Genomic DNA, 27,922 nt, shown 5'->3' on the forward strand with positions numbered 1-27,922 from the left:
AAAATGGTACATAGACAAAAATATACAACAAAGCCACAAGAGAATGTTGAAATAAGCTCCACAGAAAAGCTAGTGGCTGCCAAAAAATGGAGGGGCTACAAGTCTTTTAGAATTTCATGCTGGAGGAAGCTGCAGGTTCATGTGAGGTGATTTGGCTTAGGTTAAGTCAGGGTTAATTATTATGTGTCAACTGGTCGGCTAAACCAATAAAATTAGGTAAGATCATTGCATGTAAATCAGTCTTTGCTCAAAGTGAGGATTGTACTTGGTGGGTATATTAATGAGGTTTCCAAACCCTATCTCTAATTCAGTTGGGCTACTTCATATATCGATTGTCTTTTTATTTAGGATTAAGAAAGGAAAATTATTATGTGTGTTTCTTAATCTACGAGGCATGAGCTTGCATTTACTCTGTAATAGTTGCTCCAATCCAACTTCTATAAAGGAGGTTGGGATGCCACTGTTTCTTTTTATTTCTTATAGATATCTCTGTGGCTTTATGATTTATCACAATATCTGTTTGTGATTGTTGCATTCCATATCTCATCACAATTATGGTGGAAAGAAATATTTGAGAATAGATATCTAAGCTAGAAGACTGGAACAATAATTTTTAATGTTTAGAACTACAAATAGTTGGCAGTCACACATGATAATATTTAGATAAATTTAGAAAAAGCAAAAGGGGAAAAGAACCCAACAGAGGAGATTCTTAAAAATAGGAAACCAGAACAGAATCTTTAAAGTACTCCAACAGAAAGGAGGTTGTTCTGTACCTGATAAGGGTTTTTCTCACCAGCATACACAACCAGAAGCATAATTACAGCAACTTCAGGGACCATGGATAAAAAAAAGATGCTTTTGACATGAATAATACTCACTCTTGCTTTTTTCAAAAATAAAAAATAAAAAAATAAATCTATACTGTTTGAGGCTGGTAAGAGAAGCAATTCAATGCATCTGTTCATGTCATATTTAGTATGTTTCATTCAATTTTACTCTGCCCAACATCATTTTGATCGACAAATCATATGGCTTTGCTCTCGACTCCTATTGGCAAGGTCTTTTTTAGTCAATACGATTTTACTAAAATAATGTGTTTTTTGCTCAAAACTATATTATTCCAGACCTTCACTGGATTTTAATGATCTTTTTAGCATTGCATCATCTTATAATTCTATTAGAAGACTACATTAAATTTCTCATGCCTAGCAAGAACAGCCCTGCAGTTTGTGCTTTGGATGCCTTTTCTGGGTGCTCTTCAAGATTCAATGGAATATGTAATATTAAACAGCTCTCATCTTCCAAGCTAGAAGAAGGTTTTACCTCATTCTTTCAATTGAAATAACAATGTTAGACTGAAGTTCGATGTTTGGACTGAAGTTCAATGTTTGAAATGAAACTCAAAGCTCAACTAACAAGAAAGAAAAAGGTTTTGTGAGATAAATGCCATGGATTGGAGGCCTGAATTAGATTCATTTTTCTTTTACTATTTTCAAACTCAGCTGGGAATAGCCTAAATGGATTGGGAGAAGCCATGAATAAAAGAAAATTATTACTCATAGAATTCATAGAACCATTTGTATTATAACTCAACCATGTTTACAGAACCTACAATCTATAACATTTCAACAGTATCACTTCCTTTTCAAATGTAAGGCAATCTGAATGAGTCATATAAGTTGGCCCGCCCATTATTTTTTATATCTGTAATAGGCTAGCAGACTAGCAGCAGCAGATTGAGCAAAAGCTGATGCAGAATCTTGTAATCCTCATTTGGGCATGTCCATAAAGCTTATTACAAATTTGTGATTTTCTTTCCTGGAGATGAAGTGGTCAAGTTTTTTGCCTCATTAACATAGCAAAGTGGATTGATTGGATTTTCCTCCACAGTCGAATTGATGTTAAGCTGAAATGACCTGCAAGCCTCTGGCACATTACCGCCTCTATAAGCCCTGCAGACATATGCTACAAAGTTGTTGTAGTCCTGCATTCATGGGAATAGAATTGTTGAGAGAATGAAGTAGTGTTGTTGAGCGAGCCATGTTGAGTTTACAGACAAACCTCTTTCAGTGGTTGATCATTCACTACAACCCATGGCACACCTGTATGAGGAGGATTAAGAAGTGCAGTTTCTTCAGCATATTTGAGTTCCAGCTGCAGTAAACATGTAGCAAAAAATACTTCATGATGAAGATTGAATAAACTATGAATCCAATTCATATATCATACATGGTAAACGATGAACACAAGAGCATAAGGGCATATGCAGAGGAAAATGAAAATGAAATTAACCAACCTGGTTTCCATATCCACTAGTGTAGCAGTCAATAGGCACCTTACCAAGCTGTGATCTGTCAAAACAAGAAGCCCACTCAGCTTGCTTTCCCTCCAAGGCTAGATACTCAACACAGTAAATAAATCTGAAATGCATATCCTGCATAGAATTGAACATGAAATTTAGCAGAAAGCCGAATTATGAAGCATCTACCATGTCTCTAAAAGGCAGTTGCATACTTCCTTTAGAAACTGAACATCAGCCCTCAACCAGAAATATAACATTGCATTGAGAAGGCAATTCTCTGATTTAATAAAAACCAAAGGAGAAATTAAAAGGGTATTTGCATTTTTTTAATTTTTTTTAATTTTTTTTTTTTTTTGGATTGGAAAAGGGTAAGAAGGTCTTACCACACGAGGATAGATGTTGATGACACAGGCTTCCACAGTATTAAGTACGCATTCAGCAGGGCCATGCTGCAAATATATTGTAAAACCCAAGTAATAAAACAAAAAAAATTACAATCTGTATCAAATTTAAAATTCAAATGTTTTAGAGTTGATCTTAATTGCTTTGCTTTGTGGTTTGGTAGGCGAGAAAACATAAGAAAATCCTTATTTTTTGGGGGGGTGGGTGGGGGGAGGGGAGAGAAAGCAGATCAACGTAAAACCTTAAAACACCAAGGTGCTGATTTTTATTTTCCTCTGTTTTCTTAGCAACCAAATGAAGTATGTACAATTTAAATGCAGAAAAACAAAGAAAGCCCAGATGGAGATGTGGAATTGCAACCTGGCATTGGAAGGTTTTGTCTGGTCTGAGCACAGCGTTGCCCCAAGGGATCATCCTGAGATTAACTATTGAAATGAGTCCATTTTCAAAGATTTTCAGCAAGTCACGTACAATGAAGTTGGAGCAATATGGACAGAGAGTTTCATAGTAAACAGACAGAGTAACTCTGTTGGGATCAACTGATGAAACTGAAACACCAGAAAAAACATCTGACGAAGAATGAGATGGGGAAGTGAAGAAGAATGTTAACAGAGTAGAAATGCGAAGAATGAGAGAGAGGAGTTGGCGAGAAGAAGCCATTTGTGAGAGCAGAGTGGTGGAAAGTGGGGGTATGTTGCCTTGCCTTCACTCCTCTTTATCAATTACTTTCTCTTTTTCTTTTTCAGCGGTCATCTTTATCCTCTTCTCCTTTATAAAAAGGTGAAAATAATTATTAATATAGCAATAAAAATAAAATAAAAACAATTGGCTTATTAATAAATAAACAAAAGATAATATTGTTAATTAATAGTATCAATTATATTATTTTTGTAAAGGTCCACTTCCTTCATTGTGGCTCACGATCCAATGGTTCTCACCACTTTAAAACATGTTTAAATGGTTAAGAGGAATTTATAGATATATAATGTTAACTTTTTTTTTTTATATATTTTAAATTTGATATGAGAGATCACAATTACTCTTTTCTATTAACGTCTTTATTGTGTTTTATAGGATTGTGAGACCAAATAGATAAATATCTTAATAGGACTAAACAAATTCTTATATCGAGTTTGAGTATTAGTTTTGATATTATTTGCAATGATCTACTTCCAATCATATAGATGTCATTCTCTTTGCATGTAACGAGTTCTTATGACTTTAAAATACATTTACATGATTAATAAAAGTTTATACATATATGTTATCAATGATATTAAAGTCGATTCTTAACACCTCTATTTGTCTGACCTTACAAAGGGGTGTTTGACTATTTTAGCCCTAGAAATCCTATGAGACATGATAAAGACATTGTGTTTCTATGAAAAAGGGTGATTTGTTATATCGTCATATAAAGGAAAAAATTCATATATTTGAGAGAGTTATTTCCATGGTTTTAAAACCAGACTGGACAAGTCGATTCGACCGTCGGTCGGTCACGATTTTGGTCCAGTCCTGTCAACGGTTCCCTCCGAATTGTTTGGTTCAATTTTTTTTTCCTCCATTGTCATTGTTTCCTTCGACGGGACCCCCACCCCCCTTACAAAGCCACCCCTATTGGAAAAGCTCTTCTTGCCCGTCGGAACCCTCTCGGCAACCCTGTTGGAACCCTCCCTGCCCCCGTGCTGGAAAAGCCTTCCCAGCAGGACCCCCACCCTCCTTGCAAAGCCACCCCGTGACCCCGTTGGAACACCACCACCCCCCATGTGCGTGCTCTTTTTGCTTGTCGGAACCCCCTCGGCAACCCTGTTGGAACCCCCCTTGCCCCCGCGTTGGAAAAGCTCTACTGGCAGGACCCTCACTCCCCTTGCAAAGCCACTCCCGTGACCCTACTGGAACACCATCACCTCTCGCTTGCGCGCGGGCTTGGAAAAGCTCTTCTTGCCTGCCGGAACCCCCTCGCGCTGGAAACCACCCCCCTTCCCTCTGTTGGAATCCCTTGCCCTGGAAAAGCTGAAAAGCTTTCCCCTTTTTGCCCGTTGGAAGCCCCCCACCCGGCGCTAGAAGTGGAAACCCCACCCCGCAAAACCCCGTCGGAACCCTGCCCGCTCTTCTTTTCTCTTCTTCAGTTCTTCCAGATTTTTTTTTTAATTATTTTTTTTTACCTCATCTTATTATTATTTATTTCCTTTTATATATATATATATATATATATATATTTTTATTTCATGATGTTTAAAACTTATGATTTTAATTTAAATTAATGAAAATATTATAATTTTAAATAAATTATTGATATCAAAATGAGTCTTTTTTATTTCAAAATGAATTTTAAAATTTTAAAATTAAAATTAAAATTATGATTTTAATTTTAATTTATAATTTGAAATTAATTTTCTGGTTTTCAAATAAAATTTTAATTTTAAAATAATATACAAATTATTATTTTTATTTTTATAATTATTTTAAATTTTAATAATTTATAAATTATATATTTATGATGTCACCGATTTGACCGTCGATCCTATCAGTGAACCATGAACTTGAAATTTTTTCGGTTCAATAATCGATCTGATTATGAAAACATTGGTTATTTTGTACTGTTAGGTATTTTCTACCTACTCACTTGTGTTGACTTTGGGTATAAATATCCTTTTGTTGAAGGTCGTTTGAACTTTTCTTGGGAGTATGACATGGGTTACAACAATGTTGTAGTACCCAGTACTTGAACATTGGTTTGAAACATTTTCTCTACCCCTTTTTACTTTGAAAAAGTAGGGGCACCTTGCATCCTTCAATTGATAACCATCTTTCAATTACCCTAAACTTCTTTTGTTCCTTGGGATGTACAAGAATAATCACCTATTGCTCGTCGATTATGCCTTTTGACTTGGCTTGATCTTTAAGCTTCAACTCACTCTCTATGGACGAAGGGATATTGGATTCTCACCAATGTTTACATTATTCAAACTGACATTTTCACTTTTGTTTAATCCACACACTTGCTCATGTGTGTATATATATATATAGCCATTGGGAGTGGGTTGTTGCAATTTCATTTTTAGTATATTTAGCAATTTTATAAAAATATATAAATAATAATTTTATAAGTTGAAATTATGTGCTTTTGAAAAAAGAGTTAACTTTAATAATAATTGATGTAATATTTTTACAAGTAAAAACAACAAAGAAAATGGAAGTTCCCAAAAAAAATTGTTTTAAGGATGGTGTTACACAAGCTATTACTTTTATCCAATTTTTTTTTATCGGTAAATTTTAATATGAAAATTTTTTATCATCTAAATAAATACTCATTACTTAGCAAGAAGAATAAAATAATGATAAAAATATTATAGGGATATCATTTTTTTTCAATTGTGTTAATATAAAATTAACAATTTGCTCTTTTTTTTTTATTTTTTTTTATTTATCATTTTCTACTGTTGTAAGAGACGATATTAGGTGACAGGGTAAAATGCTTTTCTTATTTGTTTTTGTAATCTTCTGAATCCTTTGTTCCATAGTATGGAACAAAGTATTTTAGTGGTGAATATTAAACTATTTATAGAATTAAAATAATGTATTTGATTGGAGAAATTTGTAGACAAAAAGTAAAATTATTTGTCTATTTTTGAATAAGACATATAATATAATGTCCTTTATTAGTGCAAATGAGTAGGTCCAATCCCTTTCTAAGAATATGATTAGACTAGCTTACTTGATTGAGAAAAAGAGAGCTTTAGCTTTATTCAAGTTAAGAGTTGTATGAAGACTTGAATCATGGAGTGTGTTCTTCGAGACTTGGAAGTATGGACTGCATGTTGCTTTGGACATTTAGTGCATTTTACACAATACCATCATCTTAGTTTTGGGCTTATAAAAGGAAATGACCCATCTAGGCAAATAAGTGGGTCTAAGAGTAGATTGACTTACTCGACTAAAAGAGAGAGACATAGTTTTAGCTTAATTCAAGTCAAGAGTCATGTTGAGACTCAAAGTATAATGTGTATGCTACTTTGAACATTTGGTGCATTTTACTCACTTCTTTTATAAATATGATCAAATTAGCTTACTTGATTATGGGTCTAGTCTACACAATATTTTAGGCCTCAGACTATGTGGGCTAGGTCGACAACCTTCAAAATTAAATAAACTATTTTCTTTGTACCAATTTTTTTGCTCGAAGTTGTTGATATTTAATTTTGCATTGATACATGGATCTATGATCATATATGTGTGTGTGATTATTATTACACATGATTAGTAACATGCAGAGGTCACACCATTAATAACATTACTCTTGTTGTAGTATTATGCGTCTATTATTAATATAAATTATGTATCATTTCTACTTGACAACAAACAAATTTGTCATTTCCAATCCACCTCATGGCATATTATTGTGCAAATGAAGTATGAGTTACCTCAACTTAGTTAGATGGGCTATGAGAGGTTTTTCCTCATCTTCATTTGTCAATTTCCTTTTGGCCTCCTCTTACTTCGTGACATGGACAACTACTTGCAAATAAATAATCAACTAATTTTAGAATAATATTTTTATTACCTATGAAACTTGAGACTTGTAGTACTTGGTTACTTATGATAGATATTTATGAGTTTTCATTTTCTAAGTGTTGGAAGTTGTGAAGATGTTGAAGGGTTATTGGGATAAAGATGAACGAAAACCGATGAGGAAATATCTTTGGTTTTTTTTTTTTTTTTTTTAAGTTAATGAAAATCTCTTCCTGAGAGTTTCTCTGTTCAATTCCAGACTTTCTTGGGTTAGATGTGTTCTATCCTTTTTTCTTTCTTACTTTTTGTTGCGTTACTTTCCTAAAGCGGATTTATTTTTGATAGTTATCTCCATATCCCTTCAAAAGGAGGTCACCTAATCATGTTATAATTTTATCCACATATCTGTTGCATTTCTATTGAAGATACTTAATGATAAAGTGCCTAAATGTTTCTTTCTTTCTTGAGTTGAGAATATAGCTCAGAAACCTTGATTCTGCTTGGTGCACCTTGATCACAAAATATATAAAATAGTTCAAGAGTCTTTGTTTAGTGATAAAAATTAGAGGTTCATCAAGATGAGATGTCCAAATACTCTTGAGCCTATTTTGATTAGGTTTGAGAGGGAGATGAGATGAACTACTTGATGACACACATGCATTTGTTAACGCTTCTCTTATAAATCAATTTGGTTTATATGAGACACCATATTTTGATCCATGTACATATGGCATTACTTTATTGAACTATATACACTTTACACCATATTGAATGACTAATTTTCATAAAAACTTAAATTTGCATAATTTAAGCGAACAATATATACTATATATACTCTTTAGTAATACAATTCCATAGCCATATATAGAGAAACACAAAGATTTTTAGATACACATAAGTACGTACAAACTCAAACAAACCACAAACAACCTCCTTTAAACTTGCATGTGAACTCAATATTGAAAAATAAATATGTTCAAAGATTCGAATATATAACTATTAGAAAAATTAGGCTAATCCAACCTAAATTAATCTTCCTAGAGGGGAGGTGAATAAGGTGATGATCTTTTTTTGCAAATTTAAATTATATGAATGTAAGAGACAATCATATGCAAATATATAATAAAACAATATAAAAACAATTACATATAAAGTAAAAGAGTAGGTAAGAGAGAATGCAAACACAAGATTTTTATAATGGTTCGGCGCAACCCGGTTTACATCCACTCTCCTCTAGCTTCAATCCCGAACTTGAGGTTCCATTAATTCAAGGCTTCCAAACCAAGCCTTCAAACAATACAATTGGATTATGGTTCCAATTCACCCTCTTGAACTTTTGGCTCTAAGTACCCTTCACAATCTTCAAGAGATACCTCACTCTTAAATAACCCCTCAAGTGATACCTCATATTAGAGAATCCCTAAGTGATACCTTATACTTAGATTCTTTCTCTCAAAGATTTACAAATGAAGATAAGAAATAATCTCATAAAATCCTAGTACAAAACTTTAAAGCTCAAATGTACAAGAAAAACTAGGATTGAAAGGTGCACTAATGATATGTAAGTTCTAGAATAATGGTGCACTTGAAACACTCTTTCAAGGCTCAAATATATTCAAGAAAGATTTAAGAAGGTTAAACACTTGAAACAATGAAGATTGAAGCATTTTATAGAGGAAAACAATCAAACTAGTCGTTGGGGGTTTGACCGGCTGACTAGTTGTTAGCATTTAATGCTTAGCAGGTGACCGTTGGACATTGACTGCCCCTTGATCAGACATCGACTGGTTGAACAAGTGTTCTGGAAGAGAGATAAGGTTTTTGCATCATTCGACCGATTGATATGAACAGGTTGACCAGTTCCTTATATGGTTCAACTGGTTGAGCTGTTTTTGACTCAACAACCATATTTTTCAACTTAAAACCTTTTAAATAAGTTTGGAAAACATTTGGTACAAGGTTTTAGTTGAAAACATGAAATCATCTAATTTTAAAGGATTTAAAACAAAATTACTTTTGGATGATTTTGGTGCATAAATTAATAATGTAATGCATGAAAAACTTAGTGCACTAATAACCTTACACAGAGATCCTATGAAGCTTAGGTCTTGAAAAAACACTTATCTTTGAGGTCTTCATTTTTTTATCGATTTCTCTTTATCTTGATTTTGTCTTCGTGATTGCCACTTTGGAAATCGTCTTGCATAATCACACTTGAAATATAATTATTAGTTCAAAACCTTATTTTGTTATCATCAAAACTAAGATTAACCAAGCCTTGGTTTCACAATAACCTCTCACCAAATTCAACTTTGATACTACTGATTGGAGCCAAAACATATGCTCTAATGGCACATATTCTATATGATTTGTGCACCAAAAGACATTCAAATCACCCAAATTGACCTAAATCAATGCTAAGGACTTAGCCATGAGTTTAATTTGTACTTTGGAGACTTATCTTAGGTTCAAGGGAGGAAAATGGTGCAAGTTGAATCACTTTAGATTTTGAAAGATCAAGAAAGGGCTAAATGAAGAAATAAGTGAGTCAAGACTCATGGACCGTAAGGAAAGGCAAGACGAGGATATTATGAGTTTGGAAGATGAGAAATGACCATTATGAAGTAAGAAAGAAGGCAAGAAAACATAGGAAATGAGGCATAAAGCAAGATTCAACTACATGGAAATTTAGAACTTAAAAATCTGATGAAATTATATACTCTGACTTTGAGGACAAATTTATAGCACTTTCTAGAGTCCATTGTATACATACTATATATCGTTTCGAAACTCGGGAAGTCAGGAGTCCAACTCTTCAAACGGTGTGCAAATCGGAACTGAAATGAAGAAGTTATGGCCATTGGAAGACAATTGCACCAAGTTGGAGGGTCATTTTCAAATGATTTCGAAATTCAATTTATGATTTCGAAATGACACCAATTTTGAATTCACCCACTGCCACTTTGATGTTTTGCCTTCTCTACCTCGGGAATTGCATCTAAGGCACTTCATCCGCCCTAAGTGGACCCCACACGACTAGAAATCACCATTTTATTATTTTTTAATCATTTTAGGAAATTATTTTGTAATAAGTGGCCAATGAGAGTGTGCCACATGTTAGGTAATTGATGGTATTATATAAACTCTCTCAATTCTAGGTTTTAGGGATCTTGTATCTTTTTCCGGAGAGTTTAACATTGAAGGTGGAAGAAGACGAGAACTTTGGTTTGTTTTCTTTTTCTTCTTTATTAAATATATTGTTTTTAGTTTTTTTTTTATTCAAATTATGGATTTTTACCCTATTATGGATTGTGAATGTGACATCACCCCCATGAAAGGCTAAGAGCCAACTTGGGGCTTGAAGCATGAAAACCTAAGGGCTAGGAAACCTATAGGGACAATGGGTAAATTATTATAACAAATGAGATTAATTATTGGTTGGGTGACAATTTATCATTTTTTTATCCTATCTTTGTGAGTTCGTTTAGGGAATGATATGGTAGGTTATTACTTGATATTAGTGATTCTTGGTAATTCTTGATCATTAGTTATCCTCGTCTTCCCTACCGTTATTTGCCCATAAACAAAGCTATAAGGAGTAAGAAGAGTTCAAAAGCCAAATCTTAAATTGGTAATCAATCTCATTCATTTGATGGTTTTAGGAATCTATTTTAAAAAGGAAAAATTAGGTTTCAGATGCAATTTTGAGTTATAGAACTCAACTTGATCGCTAGCAGCCAAGGATCCCAAAACCCTAAGATCATATTACTTAACAGACCCTTGTTTTCTCTAATTTCTATACCCTATGTTGGATTGTGGAAAACCCCAAACTTGAATCAATTGAATTTAAAATCAATATTCATTTTTTTATTAATTTAATTTCTTTTACTTAGTTTCACATTATTCACATATTGTTTTTCACTTTAGGATTCAAACAAAAGCAATTCATTTATTCTAGTATTGACAATTTCCATAAGCCAGTCCTTGAGGACAATACCCGGAATACTACAAAAGTCGTAGTGACTTTTTCTCTAGTTTTTTCTTGACCAAAGTTGCTATGTAAAAAAGTTAAGTATTTTGGTATAATAGAGAAGTTCGGTCAACTACGTCGGATAACCAATTTTCTAACAAGATTATAAGAAAATTAATAAATGCAATAGTATAGAAAGAATAGGGAGTGATAAAACAAAGGTTATGAATAATTAAGGAAAATACCCAAAAGGGAGGGTGAATTGGGTTTTTCAAAATCTTTTTCTACACAATAATATATGCACAAAATAAATAAATGAATGAGATAAAGTTAGAGAATTCAAACTTGGGTTTATAGTGGTTCGACACTCCTTTGCCTACGTCCACTCTCCTCAATCTCCTAACCGAATGAGGGTTCCACTAACTTGAAGCTTCAATTAAGCTTTCAATTTTCTTACACTTGGATTCCGGCTCCAATGGGCTCTTACACAATCTCTTCAAGATTTGAACCACTTGAAGACTTTCACACTCAGTTTACACAAAGATGAAACTCTCAACCTAGCTTAAGGATGGCTTAAGTACAAGAGAAAGCTAGGATGAATTACAAGAGTGCACTAAGAATATGCAAGTGATGGTTTGATGCATTAAGAAAGAAATGAGAGCTTTTTGATCAAGAACAGGTAGGTAGGCTTTGAATGCAATTGTTCTCTTGTCAATAAATGAAGAGGAGCTATCAATTTATAGGTTTTTAAGCTCAGGAGTCAAAACATCAAAAGGCAACTTCGTCCGGTCGAGCTAGGGGTCGACCGGTTCACTAGCCGTTGGAGCATTTAATGCATGACAGGTTACCGTTGCCTCAACCGGACCTGGACCGGTACTCGACCGGACCTCGACCGGTAAAGGAATCACCTCGACCGGGAAGAGAAGGCTATTGGGAGAGAGAGAAGGTTTTTAACCTTCCTCATCCGGTCCTCGACCGGACGACCTCAACCGGTCGACCGGTTCCTAAACTGATTGACCGGTTGGCCTTAGCCTCAACCGGTTGAGCCTTTTGGCCCCGAAAACCTATCCTTTTTTATTTATTTCTTTTCCAATACTTAGGTAAGGTCTTTAGGCGAGTTAATATGCCACTTTTGAATCAATTTGCCTAAGGTATATTTGATAAAACTCAGGTTTTAAAGAAAATCAAGTTTTAAAGAATAAACCGAGTTTTCTAAGATGCATGAAAAGGTATGAACATCCTAAGTGCACTCATGCTATCATCTTACATTCATTTCCTATGATCTCAAGTCTTCCAAGCGTCTCGATCTTGTATCCATTTGGTCCTTTGATGAATTTTCGAGTTTATACCTGAGATTCTTAAATATTAAACCAATTAGTTACTTAACCATGGTTTGTTATCATCAAAACCCGATTAGGAGAACCCTTGGGCTAACAGTGAGGATGACAAATATAGATATAAACTTCAAGGAAACAGAAAGTTGGGAAACATTCCTAAAATGAGTCATTAATTTCCTATTTCCTACCAAAACTTTGTATCAATTGGTGCAAAAATATTGGTAAGCCCAACTTGGACAATATGTCATTGAACTAGTAGTATTTAAATTCTTTTTATATATATCAGCTAATTGTTGACCATTGTGAACAAAAGATGTACAAATTACATTGGTTTATACATTTTCCAAAACAAAATCGACAATCCATGTCAATTTATTTTGTTTGGTGATATGGAAGTATTGAAAGTAATATGTATATCATAGACCGGTTATCACAAAATAGTTTAATGGGTCTTAACACATAAAAGTTTAACTTCGAGCCCAATAAATTTACTAGCAAGTGATAGTTTAGTCATAGCATGATATTCAATTTTATATTGACTTGACAACTATATTTTGTTTCTTACTTTTTCATGTGATTAAATTACCTTCAATAAAAGCGTAATATATTGCAATAAATCTTTAATCAATTGGACATCCTACCCACTTAGTGTTAGTAGTGTTAGTATAGGCGGGGATAAATATATATCTATTATGATTCATCGATACACCTCTTCCTTATGTCTCTTTTAGTTATTGCAATATTCTATTTACAAGATTCATATATTGAACTATGGAGCATGCATGAATCAACTAAACAAGCTACCAATATAACAATTATCTAGGCAAGTAATAGTCAAGTATGTCAATTTCTCTTTTAGTTATTGTAATATTCTATTTACAAGATTTTGAACTTTAGGAGCATGCATGAATCAAGTAATTAAGTTAACAATACAAGTAATATTTGGGCAAATAATAGTCAAGTGTATTAATTTCCCAACTAATTATTGAAATCGACTGATTTCAAGAAATAATTCACAATTGTTGTTAAGCTTACTTTCATTATCAATGAATTCGTCTATTTATTTTACTTCTAATTTTCTAATTTTCATTTTTTTTTATAATAAATCTAGTAGAAAATGCCTTTCCTTAAGTAAGCAACTTCTATTACCTTGAGAGATAAGGCTAGTAGCTCTTCACCAAGGAACATTATTCAAACCATTATCCATAAGTTTTACACAATGGAAAAACTTTGAATGACCTTTCCTCAACAAATAAATGATCAATTGATTCCTAAAACGATGTCCTTGCCTTATTACAAGTGAAGGTAAACTAATTTTCGTGTTTTGATTCTATTTTGAAAAGCCAATTTTTTCTCAAAATTTAAATTTAAAGGATTTGAACTTTAAATATATATTATGCTCTCCAACACATTATATACACTAATATCTCATAACAAAATATCTAATTGAAATAAACATTACAAGCTCAAAATCTATACCATATAAAAAAAGGGGGAAAATTGTTAACATATGCAAGTTAGATGCTTTAATAAAGATATATGTATATATTTAAAAATTTTTACATATTGAATACAAACATAACCTTTCAAGGTTTTCCAGAAAAATAATTCAATATAAGTTATGAGTTTCCAAAAGCTTACAATAAATTTAGTTTTAAAATTCTTAAAGGGAAATGTGTGTTTTCATACACTTATATGAAGAAAAATTATAAAACAGAAATAAAAGTTTATAAAATATAAATTTTAAGTAACTATTTAAAAATAATTAATATTTAATGTTCCTTTTGATCAAAAGATAACCTATGACCATTCAAGTACCATCTTTGACCATTTATATATTTTAATGATATATGTACTATTTTTGATCATTTTAAGTATTATCTTTGATCGATGAATATATAAAATTTAAATTATTTTTAAAGAATGAGTTTTTATTTTATAATTATTTTTACACATTTTTTCCATTCTAATAAAATATTCAAAAAGAAACCAAGGCAGACATTTTTTTAAGGCCCAACGACATGCGATAGGGCCCCGAAATTCGATTTTGGCCCACGAAGTCCAGCCCACTCAACCTTTCATCTCTAGAGTCACTCTACTCACCCGCAACCTCAGTCCTTCCATTAACCTTCGTCTCTCAGCTTCTCTTCCAACTTTCAACCCAAAACCATTAAACCTGTTATGCAAATTTTCTAGGCTCCCAATCACTTCCTGAAAACCCTAATTTTGGAAATGGGGTCAATTAACTTCAACCCTTTCGGAAACTGGTTCCAGAAACCCCCAAACCCCATCCCTCCCATCAACCTCCTTTCGTGCAACCTCCTCAATACTCCCAAAACCCTAAACTTCGCTTCAATCAGCGGTTCAAATACGTCCAAAAAAACCCCAAAACCCGAAAAACCCTCGGATGAACCCGAGAAATACAAGAAAATGCTGGAGCAGTTCTTCTGGGAATCAGAAACAATGCCCAATTACAGACACGCTCCAGAAGTTGAGAGAATCCTAAACGAAGACCCCAACTTCGAGAAGAAAGAGAACCCGACTGAAGAGGAAATTAGGGAGAACGAGAAGTGGTGGAATGAGTTCAGGAGCAGTCCAGTGGTGCAGTTCTTGGCTCGGGCAGAGGAAATTGCGACTAAGATGAACGAGATGGAGCTTGAAGAGAATGCGAATCCGTACTGGGATGAGGATAGGAAGCTGTGGCAGGCCGTGCCGCACGTGCCGGGGTTGGACGGCCGGCCGATGCCGCGGAAGGCAATAAAGACGAAGAAGGAATCTGATGACAAGTTTTGGGACTTTACCAGGCAGTTCTTTTTCGGGCTTTGGGGATTCCGGCAGCGCCCATACCCACCGGGCCGGCCTATTGATGTTGCTCAGGCTATTGGGTATAAGCGGCTCGAGAAGCGATACTATGATTGTGAGTTTTTCAATGTAGTTTCTTGTAAATTTTATGCGTTAGTGTTGCATATTTCCAACTGTGGGCTATGAGGTATGATTAATGGATAGAGGTAGAGTTTTTCTCTGAGTTCCTTTTGATTCTAAGAAAATGGTTCTTTTATCTTGCATTTATGTGTCAATGCCTACTGGTTTCATGCTTTGAACTTCTGTTATTGTTTTGAAAATTCTGAAGGGAAGTCGGTTGGTCAAACTTTGGATTCCAATTTGAGTGAATGAACAGAGTTTCTCTTTTTGAGTTAGCACAATTTCATCATGCCATGTCTTCTTGTTTTCCTTTGCCATGGGCTTCTTCCAACTAAAACACTTGCTTAGTATTGGCACCTTTTATACATGTGGTGGAATAGTAAATTGCAGGTTTCAACCTGTTTTTTGGCGTTGTTTTATTTTGTTATCTTGTTTAATGTTGATATCTTGTTTTATTGTTATAGTTATAATGCGAAGCGGTGGGTGGTACTATAAGGATCGTTTGGGTCGGACACGTGGGCCTTTGGAACTGATAACACTTAAAACTGCTTGGGGTGCTGGGATAATTGACAAAGACACTTTCATTTGGGGTGAGGACATGGATGAATGGGCACCGATACACATGGTTTATGGGTTGGAACCTGCTATTGCCACTTGGGAAGGTTTGTTATATTCCCTTTTTCCTATGGTGTTTCTTCTTATTCTTCCTTTTTCCCTTTTTAAAACCAGCTAAAGGTGTTGCTTCCAGTGGATGCTTTAGAAATATGTGGGCATGGTCATAGAAAGAAGAAGCTAACTTGTCATGTAACCGTTGCCATATCTGCTTGTAATGTAACCGTTGCCATATCTTCTTCATCCCGTTCTTCTTGGGGGGAAGGGCCTTCTTCTTCTTCTACTCCTTTCTGGGTGCCGGATTCTTCTACTTTGGGCGAGGATTGCAGAGGGCCAACTCTGTGTTTGAAGTGTTGGGGAGGTTCCCCCGAGTGGGAAAAGGGTGTGCTGGAGGCAATGGCCGACGTTGTAAAGGGACCTCTATCCATGGTTCTACAAGATGGGTCAGAGGTGGTTTTCCTTGAGAATGCTTCCTCTGAAGAGGATACGCCCTCCAACAAGGAGCTTTCTAGTTTCAAAGATTTCAGTAGATTTTTGGGAATGTCGGTTGAGGGGTACGAAGAAAAAATAGTTTTGTTGTTAAAGAAGTTGAAGAAGATGATTGGTGGGGGGACACTCTGTAAAAAGAGAAAAAAGAAAGCGGTGTCCGCATCGCGCTCTGAAAGGGATCTTAAGAGATTAGATTGTATGATTAGCTATGGAGAGCTTGTGCTCGCGAATAGAAGGAGCGGCAGGAACAAATGGGAATTGATCCTTGTGGATTGATGAAGATCAAAATCCTCTCTTGGAATGTTAGAGGGCTCAATGATAGGGAGAAAAGGAGGATGATTAATTTAGTAGTTAGAGCCCAGAAGGCAGATTTAGTTTGTTTTCTAGAAACAAAGGTACAGGAGATGTCGTTAAAGATGGTGAAAAGCTTGGGCACCGGAAGGTTTACGGACTGGGGGGTAGTTGATGCTGGGGGTGCCTCAAGAGGCATTCTGATTTTTTGGGACAATAAGGTTCTGGAACTCTTGGAGCTAGAGCGGGGTGTTTTTACCATATCAGGTCGCTTCAGGAATGTGGAAGATGGCTTTGTTTGGGTGTTCACTGGTGTCTATGGACCAGTCTTATTGAGGGAAAAAGAAGAGTTTTGGGAAAAGTTGGACGCTATCAAAGGCTTGTGGGATGATCCCTGGTGCGTTGGGGGGGATTTCAATTCCATTAGATTTCTAGGGGAAAGGAGGAATGGGCTCAATCTGACAACAGAGATGAGAAGGTTCTCTGAGGTCATCGAGGAGTTTAGTCTATAAGATTTGCCCTCTTCCAGTGGTCAGTTCACGTGGTATGGTGGCCTTAATTCTCAAGCAGCTTCAAGATTGGACCGCTTTCTAATCTCCAACGAGTGGGAGGATCACTTTTCGGGTGTTTTTCAAAGTGCTCTCCCTAGAATAGTCTCTGATCATTGCCCCATTTCCTTGGAGAGTGGGAGGGTTAAAAAATGCAAGACCCCCTTTCGCTTTGAGAATATGTGACTTCTGTCAGATGGGTTCAAAGAGCTAGTTTGTGCGTGGTGGACAAGATACTCGGTTGCAGGGTCTAAACAACAACTGCCTTGTTGAAAAGCTGAAAGCTCTTAAAAGGGATCTAAGAAGATGGAACAAAGAAGTTTTTGGTATTGTCTCTGCTAGAAAATCTGAGGCACTTTCTCGAATTCAATTTTGGGATTCTAAGGATAGTCTTAATCCCCTGTCCTTTGAGGAAGCAGAGGCTCGAATGGAGGATTTGGAGGAGTACAAGACGTGCGTTTTATTGGAAGAAACTTTCTGGAGGCAAAAATCTAGGGAAACCTGGCTAAAGGAGGGTGATAAGAACACCAAATTCTTTCATAAGATGGTCAACGCCAAGGCGAGAAAGAACTTCTTATCCAAGGTGAATATTAATGGGGACTCCCTTACTAGTGAGGAAGATATCAAGTTTGGGGTGTGTAGGGCTTATAGGACTTTGTTATCGGAAACTGAGGACTGGAGACCGAGAATGGGGGATTTACACTTTCGTGTTCTAGGGACTGAAATGGCCAGAAGCTTAGAGGAGCCTTTTTCAGAAAAAGAAGTGTTTGAAGCCCTATGCAGCCTCTTTGGAGATAAGACGCCTGGTCCGAATGGCTTCTCCATGGCATTGTGGCAATTTTCCTAGGATTTTACCAAAGTTGAGATTTTGGCATTTTTTGGTGATTTTTTCTGCCTTGGCACTTTTCAGAGGAGTCTAAACTCCACTTTTCTTGTTTTAATCCCAAAAAAAGGGGGTGCAAAAGAGTTGAAAGATTTCATACCAATAAGTTTGGTTGGGAGCCTTTACAAATTACTCGCCAAAGTCTTGGCTAATAGGTTGAAACTAGCTGTTGGGGAAGTGGTTTCAGAGTACCAGCATGCCTTCATTCAGAATAGATAGATTCTAGATGCCGCACTCATTGCAAATGAGGCTGTAGACTCCAGGTTGAAGGATAACTTCCCTAGACTCCTTCTAAAATTGGACATTGAGAAGGCGTTTGATCATGTCAATTGGGATTATCTTCTATCAATTATGTCTAAGATGGGGTTTGGGCAGAAGTGGATTAATTGGATCAGATGGTGCATCTCCATAGCTAATTTCTCAATTTTAATTAATGGAACCCCTTCAGACTTTTTTTGCAGCACTAGGGGTTTGAGACAAGGTGATCCGTTATCCCCTTATCTCTTCTTATTAGTCATGGAAATTCTCAGCCAGTTGCTCTTTAGAGCCAGAAGTGGGGGTTACATTGAGGGGTTTAAGGTGGGAAACAGTAATGGAGTAGGAAGGGATCTGCTCCATCTTCTGTTTGCTGACGATACCCTTTTATTCTGTAAGGCCAATAGTGTGCAAGTGCGTTACTTGAGTTGAGTGTTCTTATGGTTTGAGGCGATTTCGGGGTTAAAGGTGAACAGGGATAAAAGTGAGGCTATCCCTGTAGGAAGGGTTGATTCTTTGGAGATTATCGTCTCGGTTTTGGAGTGTAGGATTGGGAAGCTCCCTTCTTCTTATTTGGGTCTTCCCTTGGGAGCTCCTTTCAAATCATCAAGGGTGTGGGACGTAGTGGAAGAGAGATTCAGAAAGCGGTTGTCCTTGTGGAAGCGACAATATCTTTCCAAAGGGAGGAGGCTTACCTTTATAAAAAGCACTCTTTCAAGTCTCCCAATTTACTTAATGTCTCTCTTTGTCATTCCGCGGAAGGTGTGTACAAGACTTGAAAAGATCCAAAGAGACTCCCTGTGGGGCGGTAGCGTTTTAGAGAAAAAGGTGCACTTGGTGAATTGGAGTGCGGTTTGTGCTGATATGAGACAGGGAGGCTTAGGTATTCGCAGTCTTGTGGCCCTAAATAAAGCTTTGCTTGGGAAATGGAGCTGAAAATTTGCTATAGAGAGGAATTCTTTGTGGAAACAAGTCATCATTGACTAATATGGGGTGAAGGATGGAGGTTGGTGTTCGAGAGAAGTGAGGGGAGCCTATGTTGTGGGAGTGTGGAAAGCCATTAGAAAAGATTGGGAAAACATTCGCTCTAGATCCCGCCTTATTGTAGGGAATGAGAGGAAGGTCAAATTTTGGAAGGATTTGTGGTGCGAGGAGGACCAAGCTTTAAAAGATGCTTTCCCTAACTTATTTAGATTGGCGGTTAACAAGGATCAATGGGTGTGCGATGCTTGGGAAGAGGGTGGAGAGGTGGGAAGTTGTAATCCTTTGTTTTCAAGACACTTTAACGATTGGGAAATGGAAGAGGTGGAGGGCTTGCTCTGAAAACTCCATCATTTGGTTTTGCATAGTGATGTGGAGGATGTCTTGAGATGGAAGAATAGCAAGAATGACTCTTTTTCTGTTAGATCTCTAAACCGTTCCCTCACAAATGCCTTTAGTGAACCTTTTTCTTGGAGCATTATTTGGAGATCTTGGGCTCCCATGATGGTAAGCTTTTTTGCTTGGGAAGCGTCTTGGAACAGAATTTTGACCATTGATCAGCTTAAAAGAAGGGGTTGGAATATGCCAAATAGGTGTTACTTGTGTAAAGTGGAAGAGGAAACTAGTGACCACTTGATCCTTCTTCGTAAGAAGGCTACAATGCTATGGAGCTTGCTTTTCTCTCTTTTTGATGTGCCACCCTGCATTCCTCAATCAAAAGGAATTTGATAGCTTGGCATGGTGCTTTTGTGAGTAAGAGAAAGGAAAAGGCTTGGAGGGCTACCCCCCTTTGTTTAATGTGGACCTTATGGAAGGAAAGAAATGAAAGAGTGTTCAATGACACTGAACGTTCCGACCAAGCTTTAAAACTTTCTTTTTTGTACACTTTTGTAAATTGGGGTAGGGTGTATTTAGAGAATCATTCTTTGTCCTTGATTGATTTTATAGAGTGACTTTTGTCTAGATAGGAGAAAGGTTTTTCTTTCTTTTAGCCTAGCTTCTTGGGCATTGCTTGTATACTTCGTGTATACTCTTTCCGCCTCTTCTAGGCTTTTCTAATACAATCTCTTATTTGCCTATCAAAAAAAAAAAAAAAAAAAAAATCTGCTATGTGCATAATTAGTGCCCCTATGTATTCTTGTCCACTTTTTATCAATTAATCTTCTTATGGTTAGATATTGAAACTTGTGTTTAAAATGAATTAATACTTGGCTTATTGGGGGATTTCCAGTCAGACTTGGAGCAGCGGCAACAGCTTTCCTCCACAAACTACAGAAAGGTATACCTCCTTGGGTTCCTCTTAAAGGGCATGAGAAGAAAACCTATAAGCAGCTCCAAGAAGAAGCAATAGAGAGCAAGAAACGTGATTTAGCGGTACTGGAGGCTAATGATGGTGTTTGGCCTGGAGTAAGAACTCCAAGTCATGCCCTATTTCTTTGGGCTAGTGGCTCTGAACTGACGACAATTTTGGAAGAGGACTATATGCCAAACAAATACATCCCAAAAGATCTTAGGTATATTTTTATGATACTCTTGTCCTTTCTTTTGCATTTGTTCTAGTGTAAGATAGTCCCATCTTGATGAATGCATCTTGATAATGTCAGCTATAAAAGCCACACTCTATCTCTGTAGAATAGATTATTGTTACTGTTATTATTAACATATGATTTTGAATTAAGTTTATAACAACTAGGAATATGAAGTATACATGTTATGTTTATGGATTAAGATCCTAAAAGTAAGTGCATTGTTTGTTATTGCTGCATGTTGTATCTGTATCTTCTTGTATTCAACAAAGGGGGGTTTGAAAGTTGAGGCCTCTCCACTTGTTTGGTATAGCTGGAGGGAGTATAATGGAATATACTTTGAAGAGGATGAGCACTCTGATCAGTTACTGAAACCGTTTTTTCAATTCCTTGTTTGAGTTGTATAGAGCTGTGTCTAGAAATGTCTGTATTATACACTTGGTTTCATTTATGGGATTGGTTAGGAGTTAGTGGTTGTAAATTGTAATATGATGTTCTCTTTACTTCTCTTTTAATTTTTGCCCTTTGGCATTTCTTATATATCTATATAGATATATATGTATGTATATCCTGTACTTGGGTTGAGTCCCATTTGTTTTTGCTATGCACTTTTTAATTCAATCATTTTATTGATGTGGTTGGTTAAGAATTGAGGGTTGTAACTTGTATCAGTCATTCTTTTTTCTTCTCTCTTAATTTTCACCTTTTGGCATTCCTAGTATATAGCATGTGTACCTGGGTTGAGCCCACATTCTTTTTCTACATATTTTTTCATTCAATCTTTTTCTTTGCCTACCAAGAAGACAAAAAGGAAGAAGAAAAAAGTTTCTGTAGTTACTGTGCATGTTGATTTCTATTAACACCTCTTGTAGCCAAGGGTCAATGTTCTATTTTTGCCTGTGTGATTTTTAGTTTTCTCATGTTTCTTACTTACCTCTTTGATAACTGCATTTGCCTTTTAGAACAACAGTTGTCCTACAACAGCTATAATATGTTTGTTGTGGTTGCTTATATGAGGCAGGCTCCAATTGGCTGAAGTTATCCCTGGGTTGAGACCATGGGAGGTTTTAAGTGTAGAACAGGCAATGGATCAAATTACATATGGGGGAGAGTGGTACCGTGAACCTTTTGGTATGTTCACGACTGGTCCTCCTTATATCGAGAATTGGAATAATGATGTGAAGGTACATTCTTGCTTTCTGCTTCCTGCCTTTGTATATAACCTTTTGCACTCCCTGGAGCTTGAATGTTGCATTCAACTTAGCTACCAAGGGGAACCTCATGTTTTCTCACAACAATCTTAAAATGTAAAACTGTGGGTTTGGTAGTAAATTCCATGACTGAAGGCCAAAGAATTCTTATGCTAAACATTTTGGATCAGCTACACTGGTCCTGTCTCACCCCACTCTCTTTGAGTGATGTTCATTATATCTTATACTTGTATGCGTTTGCTTTTTATTTGTGGCTGTATGGCATCTGTTTTCCTCAAATCATTATATTCTTGCCACATTGGTCTTCATCCTTCCCCCATTTGTTTTATATTTCTTACGCTTAAGAAGTTGAAAAACTTGCTCGATGCCTACACAATGCATGATGTATAATCTATTATCTTATTATGTAATGTGTGCATAAACTTGTGAACTCCTTGTCTATACTGTGTTTGCATACAAGTCTGTATGGATGTATATAGCATGGCTACACGTTTCTTTGCTGTTATTGCATGGACTTCTGCATTATGAAATGAGTGGAGGGAAGATCAACATTTCCAAGGCAAGATTAGAATGGATGCAAAAGAACAACAATTATGTGTCCCAGCTTTTGTTGAAAGCTTTTTCTAAATTATGGGGATCAAATTTTATACTTTCTTTGAATCTTGGAAACAGTCAGGAGGAGGATAAGGAAAGGGGAAAAAGAAAGGAAAGAAAAAGAAAAACAGAAAAGCAAAAAATAAGTCTTGAGGTTAATAAATTTTTCTTGTGACTCTTTCTGCAACTTTAGTCAGTTTCTTAATGCAAAAATGAGCGGTTTGAAAATGCATATTTGAGAAATTAAAATTCCTTTAGGGCACATTTGGTTGGCTGTATATATATACCTGGGATATCATTTTCAATGATCCTAGTGGATATCATATCCAATGGAAATGATATCCTAAGATATCGTATCTAATAGGATATGTCATACAATGTTCATGTTGGGTTTGTAGAAGGAATAAAAATAGAATGGAAAATATATTACATTTCAATGTTTGATGTTTTTCTTGAAAAATAAAAAGTATATTATATCCTAGTGTTTAATACTAAAAAATTGTGAAATACCTCATGTTTAACATTATATGGAAATCATTCTACAATTTATAATTTAGTGAGTAATTTTTTATTTCTTTGTTAATAACATTCATGACTAAAATATTTAAAATTTATAAGTAAAAATATTACGTTATATTGTTCAATACATAAAAGCATTTTGTATATATTAAATAATATTATATATTATTTTAGGTTGTGTTATACACATTTTTTTAATTCTTTTCTTTTTCGAATTAAAAATTTAATTTTTTTAATCTAAGACTTTTTTTATCAATGGCTTTTAATAATTTTATATTGATTTAATACATTATATATTTTTCTTTCCTTTCTTTACAAATGTCAATAATTGCTTACCTTATTGAATGATATTGAGAATACCGGTTTTAAAATATGAAAATTTATCTTTATTTATTATAATTTACTATTTTTCTAATTGCGCCTCCCAACCAAATTTTCTGGCTTTGCCATTGACTGTCTAGGCTTTTTTCTTATTAAATTTTGCTTTTGCATATAGGAAAATTAATCATGGAAATTGTCCCCGTAAACTCCTGCTAGTAAAGATGGAAATTTAAATAATATTCTTAGAGGGGTTCATTCTGCAGTCTTTAGTTATTTGTTCCTAAACCTTTCTGGATATCTGCATAGACTCCCATCTCATTAATGATAAGGAGCCAATTGGTGTATGTGCCTTATTTGAAAGCTAATATGGCCCTTTTTGCAATCTTTGCTTGCAGAGAATGTTCTCAATTTTTTACAAGCTCTCCGCCAGAGTCTACAACAAACTGGTACGGACTGTTCCAGGTTTTGATAATATAATGGAAAAAGTTGATGCTGATGCTGCTGCAAGGGAAGCCATCCGGAGAGAGAAAAGAGCTGCGCAGAAGGCTGCAAAGGAGAAAGCTCTATATGATCGATTTCAGAAATGATCTATAGCTGCCTTTTTTTATTTCTTGGTCCTTAGGTAGATTTGATGGTAAAGCCCTAAAATCCTGTCTTTGCATCATGTCAACTTGTGCATGAACCATTGGTTATCTTCATCTTAAGTAATACAAGGTGATTTGGTTATTCAAAATAGCAGTGTATGATTTGATCTCCATGATATGTCAAATTTGAAACCCAGAACAGTAACACTTCTGCTTCACATTTGATTGATGCTAAATGGCCTATACAATTTGGGAGGAGACTACATGGATGGATTGTTTCAAAGGGGGCTGGTATGCTTGGGGTCTTTGTTCTAAAATATCCTAGAGACTAGTTCAGTTGTGGGTGTTTTCTTCTTTCCTTTTCATTTTTTTTTCCAGCTAGTAGGTTTGATCTCAGGTTCTTAGAATGAATTTGACATTTATTTTTTGATAAGCTTATTTGACATGTTTCTGATGCCCAGTTTTAGCTCAACTGCCCTTTGATCTGCATCATCCATGTCTCAATTCTTGGTGCCATTTTTTTTTTTCTTTAAGAGAAACATTGCTTCTTGCTTGTTGCCTTTGGAAAATAACATCAGCCATGTTGGCACTAGGTGGGATATTGGACTTAAAAGGTTCTGAAAGTGTGGGCAAATGGATGAAATTCTTTCTCATCTGAGCAGTCTGCTCAATTGGAGACGTGAGGCTTGGCTGGAGAGGGGATGGTGAAATATTCATATCTACTATGCTACCCCATAATGGGAAAGAGAAGTGAAGAAGGAGAACCCAAGGAACGTCTCTCCCTACCTCACAAGCTCTTGGATTCCAATGGCTAAGGTTCACCAGGCTTACTTTGATGGATTTTGGGTGAGGCCGGGAGGGTAGGGTAGATATAAGTTGTGACCGTGTGCGGATAGTATAAACCTTAAGGACTGTTTTCCCACAACTTGGCATGGTGGGAATGCTCCTTGTGCACTTTGGGACCTCTTGATAGGCTCCTCTCTTTTTGGACAGTAAACTTATGATGTCTACCCTCTACAGTTTGCCTAGACTTTGACATGGTTCTACAGAAGCGGGCAAAACAATGGTTTTAAAAAAAGAAAAAAAGGCTACACATGCTGCTTTTGTGCATCATAAATAAATACCTCTGTAACCCACTCTATTTAAATGAGAAGCCTTTCCTGAATGCTCCACCGACCTCATTGGAATGAGAACCCTACTTAAACCGCCCTGTTTATGCCCCACCGACTGTCTTGGATTGAAAAAACCCCTTCTTAAACCTTCCAGGACACGTCTCTTCTTTTTAATGGAAGAAATAATATTAATAAAATGGCAGGGACAGACGACTGCTTGGAGTATGTGTTGCAAAGCAATAGCTCTTCACCAAAGGGGTCTTCCGACGAGGACGTTTGTCCGCCTCTTTGCCTCTTAACTATATATGCCATAGAAATAAAATGAAAATATTACAGATAACTCAAGATCCTAATCCAAAGTGAGAGAAAAATGGAAGACGGTGTTACTGATTCTGAGAGGTTGGTGCTGCCTTCGAAGCTAAACTCAAAAGTAGGGGCTAAACAAGAAGAAGCCAATGATTTTGAACCTGAGAAAAATGAAAAAGATGAAGAAAGAGCAGGCGGACTCATAAGCAATCTCATCTCCAACTTGGTCCCCAGATCCGTGGCAGAGGCAGGTGAAGAAGACAATGGAGGCGATACAGAGAACAGGAACAGAATCAGTGAGGGGAAGGATGAAGAGAAGGAAGGTGGGTTTATAAACCATCTCATTTCCAACTTGGTCTCTCCCTTGAGTCCCAGACCAAGGGAAGTTAATGAAGGAAAAGTTGAAGTTGAAAATGGGGAAAAAAGTAGTGATGATGGGGGATGGTGGGAAAAAAAAGTAGTGATGGAAGGCGGTGGTGGCAGTGCTGGTGGAGGAGGGCTCATCAACAACCTCATCTCCAATATTTTTAATCAAAGTGATGAAGATGGAGTGCACAAAGAAGACAGTGAAGAGGAGAAAGCGCATATTGGGGAACAAAATGAACAGGTGAAGGGTAAGGAGGAAGGTGGTGGAGGGGGTATCATTAAGAACCTGGTCTCTCACTTGCCTGCATCTCTTTCAGGTAATTCCCTTTATTTTGTTTGGGCCTCTTGAGGCATTTTTCCGTCCTATTTTGTCTAAAATAAACTTGATTTGGTATCTACGATACCTTATATTTGGACATTGATATGGATTTTCTTTAATAGATGACAACTACCAAGGCATAAAATCCCGATCTGCCTTGGTTGTTTTAGGACTGAAACTGGACCTGACCTTGAGTCAGTTACTTGCATGACTCATGAGTTATCATGAGTGAGTTTCCTGGGAAACTTTGTGATAGGGATGTCTCTTGGAATTTCATGGTGCAAGTTGATGAGTTTCTAATCATTTATATTGACATTGCCATTCTACACTTTTGTGAGCAGAGGATGCAGCACCGACGGCAGATGAGGCCTCCATTTTGATTCACTCCATTGTCCATGACTGAACAGAATGATATGTGTGCCTACCGATTAAGACCTCCATTGTTAGGACTAGAGACTTCCCCTTCCTTGTTGTAGTGAGCACCCAGGATGTTTTCCCCCTGGCTGCTGTTGTTAGGCGCATTAATTTTGTGTTTTATGTTTTGTTTCTCTCCTTTGTTCTATATGATTTCTTTTTTTGTTTTTTAATTCTAAATACAGCAATGAGAAATACAAAGGGGATGGTCCAGACCCATTAAAAAACCCCCGCTCTGATGGATCTAGTATTCAATCTCAGCTGCAATCACTTATGCTACCAGGAACTACATCAACCTCCCCGGCAGTTTGCTTGAGGAATTCAGTGATGGTGTAGTAGTGAAATGACACCTATCCCTCGTAGTCGTCATCTTTTGGCAGCACAGATGTGTATGATGTTGCATGAAAGCATGTAAGCGTAGTCTAAAAATGGGAACAGCTTGAGGGTAGATGTTGCGACATGTCTGCAGCCACTTTTGCTCCGGATACTTCTCTCTCATGTTAGGGTGGCTAGGCCACAGAGTAAATGTATTTCAACCAAGTTACCAACCTAATATACCTTGCTTTCTACTGGTTTTGTTGCAATGGATTGCAAAGGGTAAAGCTTAGACGGTTGGCCATAAGCCCATATAATAATAAAACAAAGCAAGGGTGGTTTCAGCATTTTTCCAATTTCCCCCTTTTTTTTTTCTTCCATGTTCTTACATGAGAAGGGAGGGTTGGATTTAGAAAGAACTTTTACATGGGCATGTCAAATAACTTTTATGTTTCATGGCTAAAAACCACTTCTATTACATTTGTTTGGGATAAATTTATGTTTGACTATTGAATTTATGTTGAGAATTACCAAAGTACTTTTATTAAATTTTGATGTTTCTAAAATTTTTCATTGAAAATTAAATTTGCTTTCAAGATCATGATTAAGACAAAATATTTGTTTTTTTTTTTCCTTGTCCACTCCTCCAAAACATAATAGATCTTATTGGATTTTATGGTAAGTAAAAAATTAAATTGTTAGTCTTCCATTGAACTTTATTCAAGAAATAAAATAATATTTGGTTGAATAAAAAAAATCAAAATATTTGATTTTTGTTATTTAATTAAAAGTAATTTTTTGATATCAATTAAAGTAAACTGGTTATCA

At 36.0% G+C, this 27,922-nt stretch overlaps 3 protein-coding genes across 3 annotated transcripts; 2 read left to right on the forward strand and 1 right to left on the reverse strand.

Moving 5' to 3' along the window:
- Positions 1-1,567: 1,567 nt before the first annotated feature.
- Positions 1,568-3,430, reverse strand: LOC100242051 (gamma-interferon-responsive lysosomal thiol protein). Its single transcript, XM_002267069.4, has 5 exons — positions 3,068-3,430; positions 2,689-2,754; positions 2,300-2,437; positions 2,065-2,157; positions 1,568-1,987 (listed from the first exon to the last, which is right to left on the reverse strand). The coding sequence occupies exons 1-5, from the start codon at positions 3,365-3,367 to the stop codon at positions 1,799-1,801; spliced, it is 786 nt and encodes a 261-aa protein (XP_002267105.1). The 5' UTR covers positions 3,368-3,430; the 3' UTR covers positions 1,568-1,798.
- Positions 3,431-14,599: 11,169 nt separating this feature from the next.
- LOC100257554 (protein TIC 56, chloroplastic) lies at positions 14,600-24,525 on the forward strand. The gene is made up of 5 exons (XM_002268269.5): positions 14,600-15,443; positions 15,913-16,110; positions 20,739-21,021; positions 22,055-22,217; positions 24,074-24,525. Exons 1-5 carry the CDS (start codon positions 14,759-14,761, stop codon positions 24,263-24,265), a joined length of 1,521 nt encoding a protein of 506 aa, XP_002268305.1. The 5' UTR covers positions 14,600-14,758; the 3' UTR covers positions 24,266-24,525.
- Positions 24,526-24,647: 122 nt separating this feature from the next.
- On the forward strand, positions 24,648-27,363 carry LOC104880017 (uncharacterized). The gene is made up of 2 exons (XM_010655096.3): positions 24,648-26,363; positions 26,707-27,363. Exons 1-2 carry the CDS (start codon positions 25,745-25,747, stop codon positions 26,766-26,768), a joined length of 681 nt encoding a protein of 226 aa, XP_010653398.1. The 5' UTR covers positions 24,648-25,744; the 3' UTR covers positions 26,769-27,363.
- Positions 27,364-27,922: the final 559 nt, after the last annotated feature.

Source organism: Vitis vinifera, chromosome 8 (genome assembly GCF_030704535.1).
Source record: "Vitis vinifera cultivar Pinot Noir 40024 chromosome 8, ASM3070453v1".
In the NCBI taxonomy this organism is placed as follows: Eukaryota; Viridiplantae; Streptophyta; class Magnoliopsida; order Vitales; family Vitaceae; genus Vitis; species Vitis vinifera.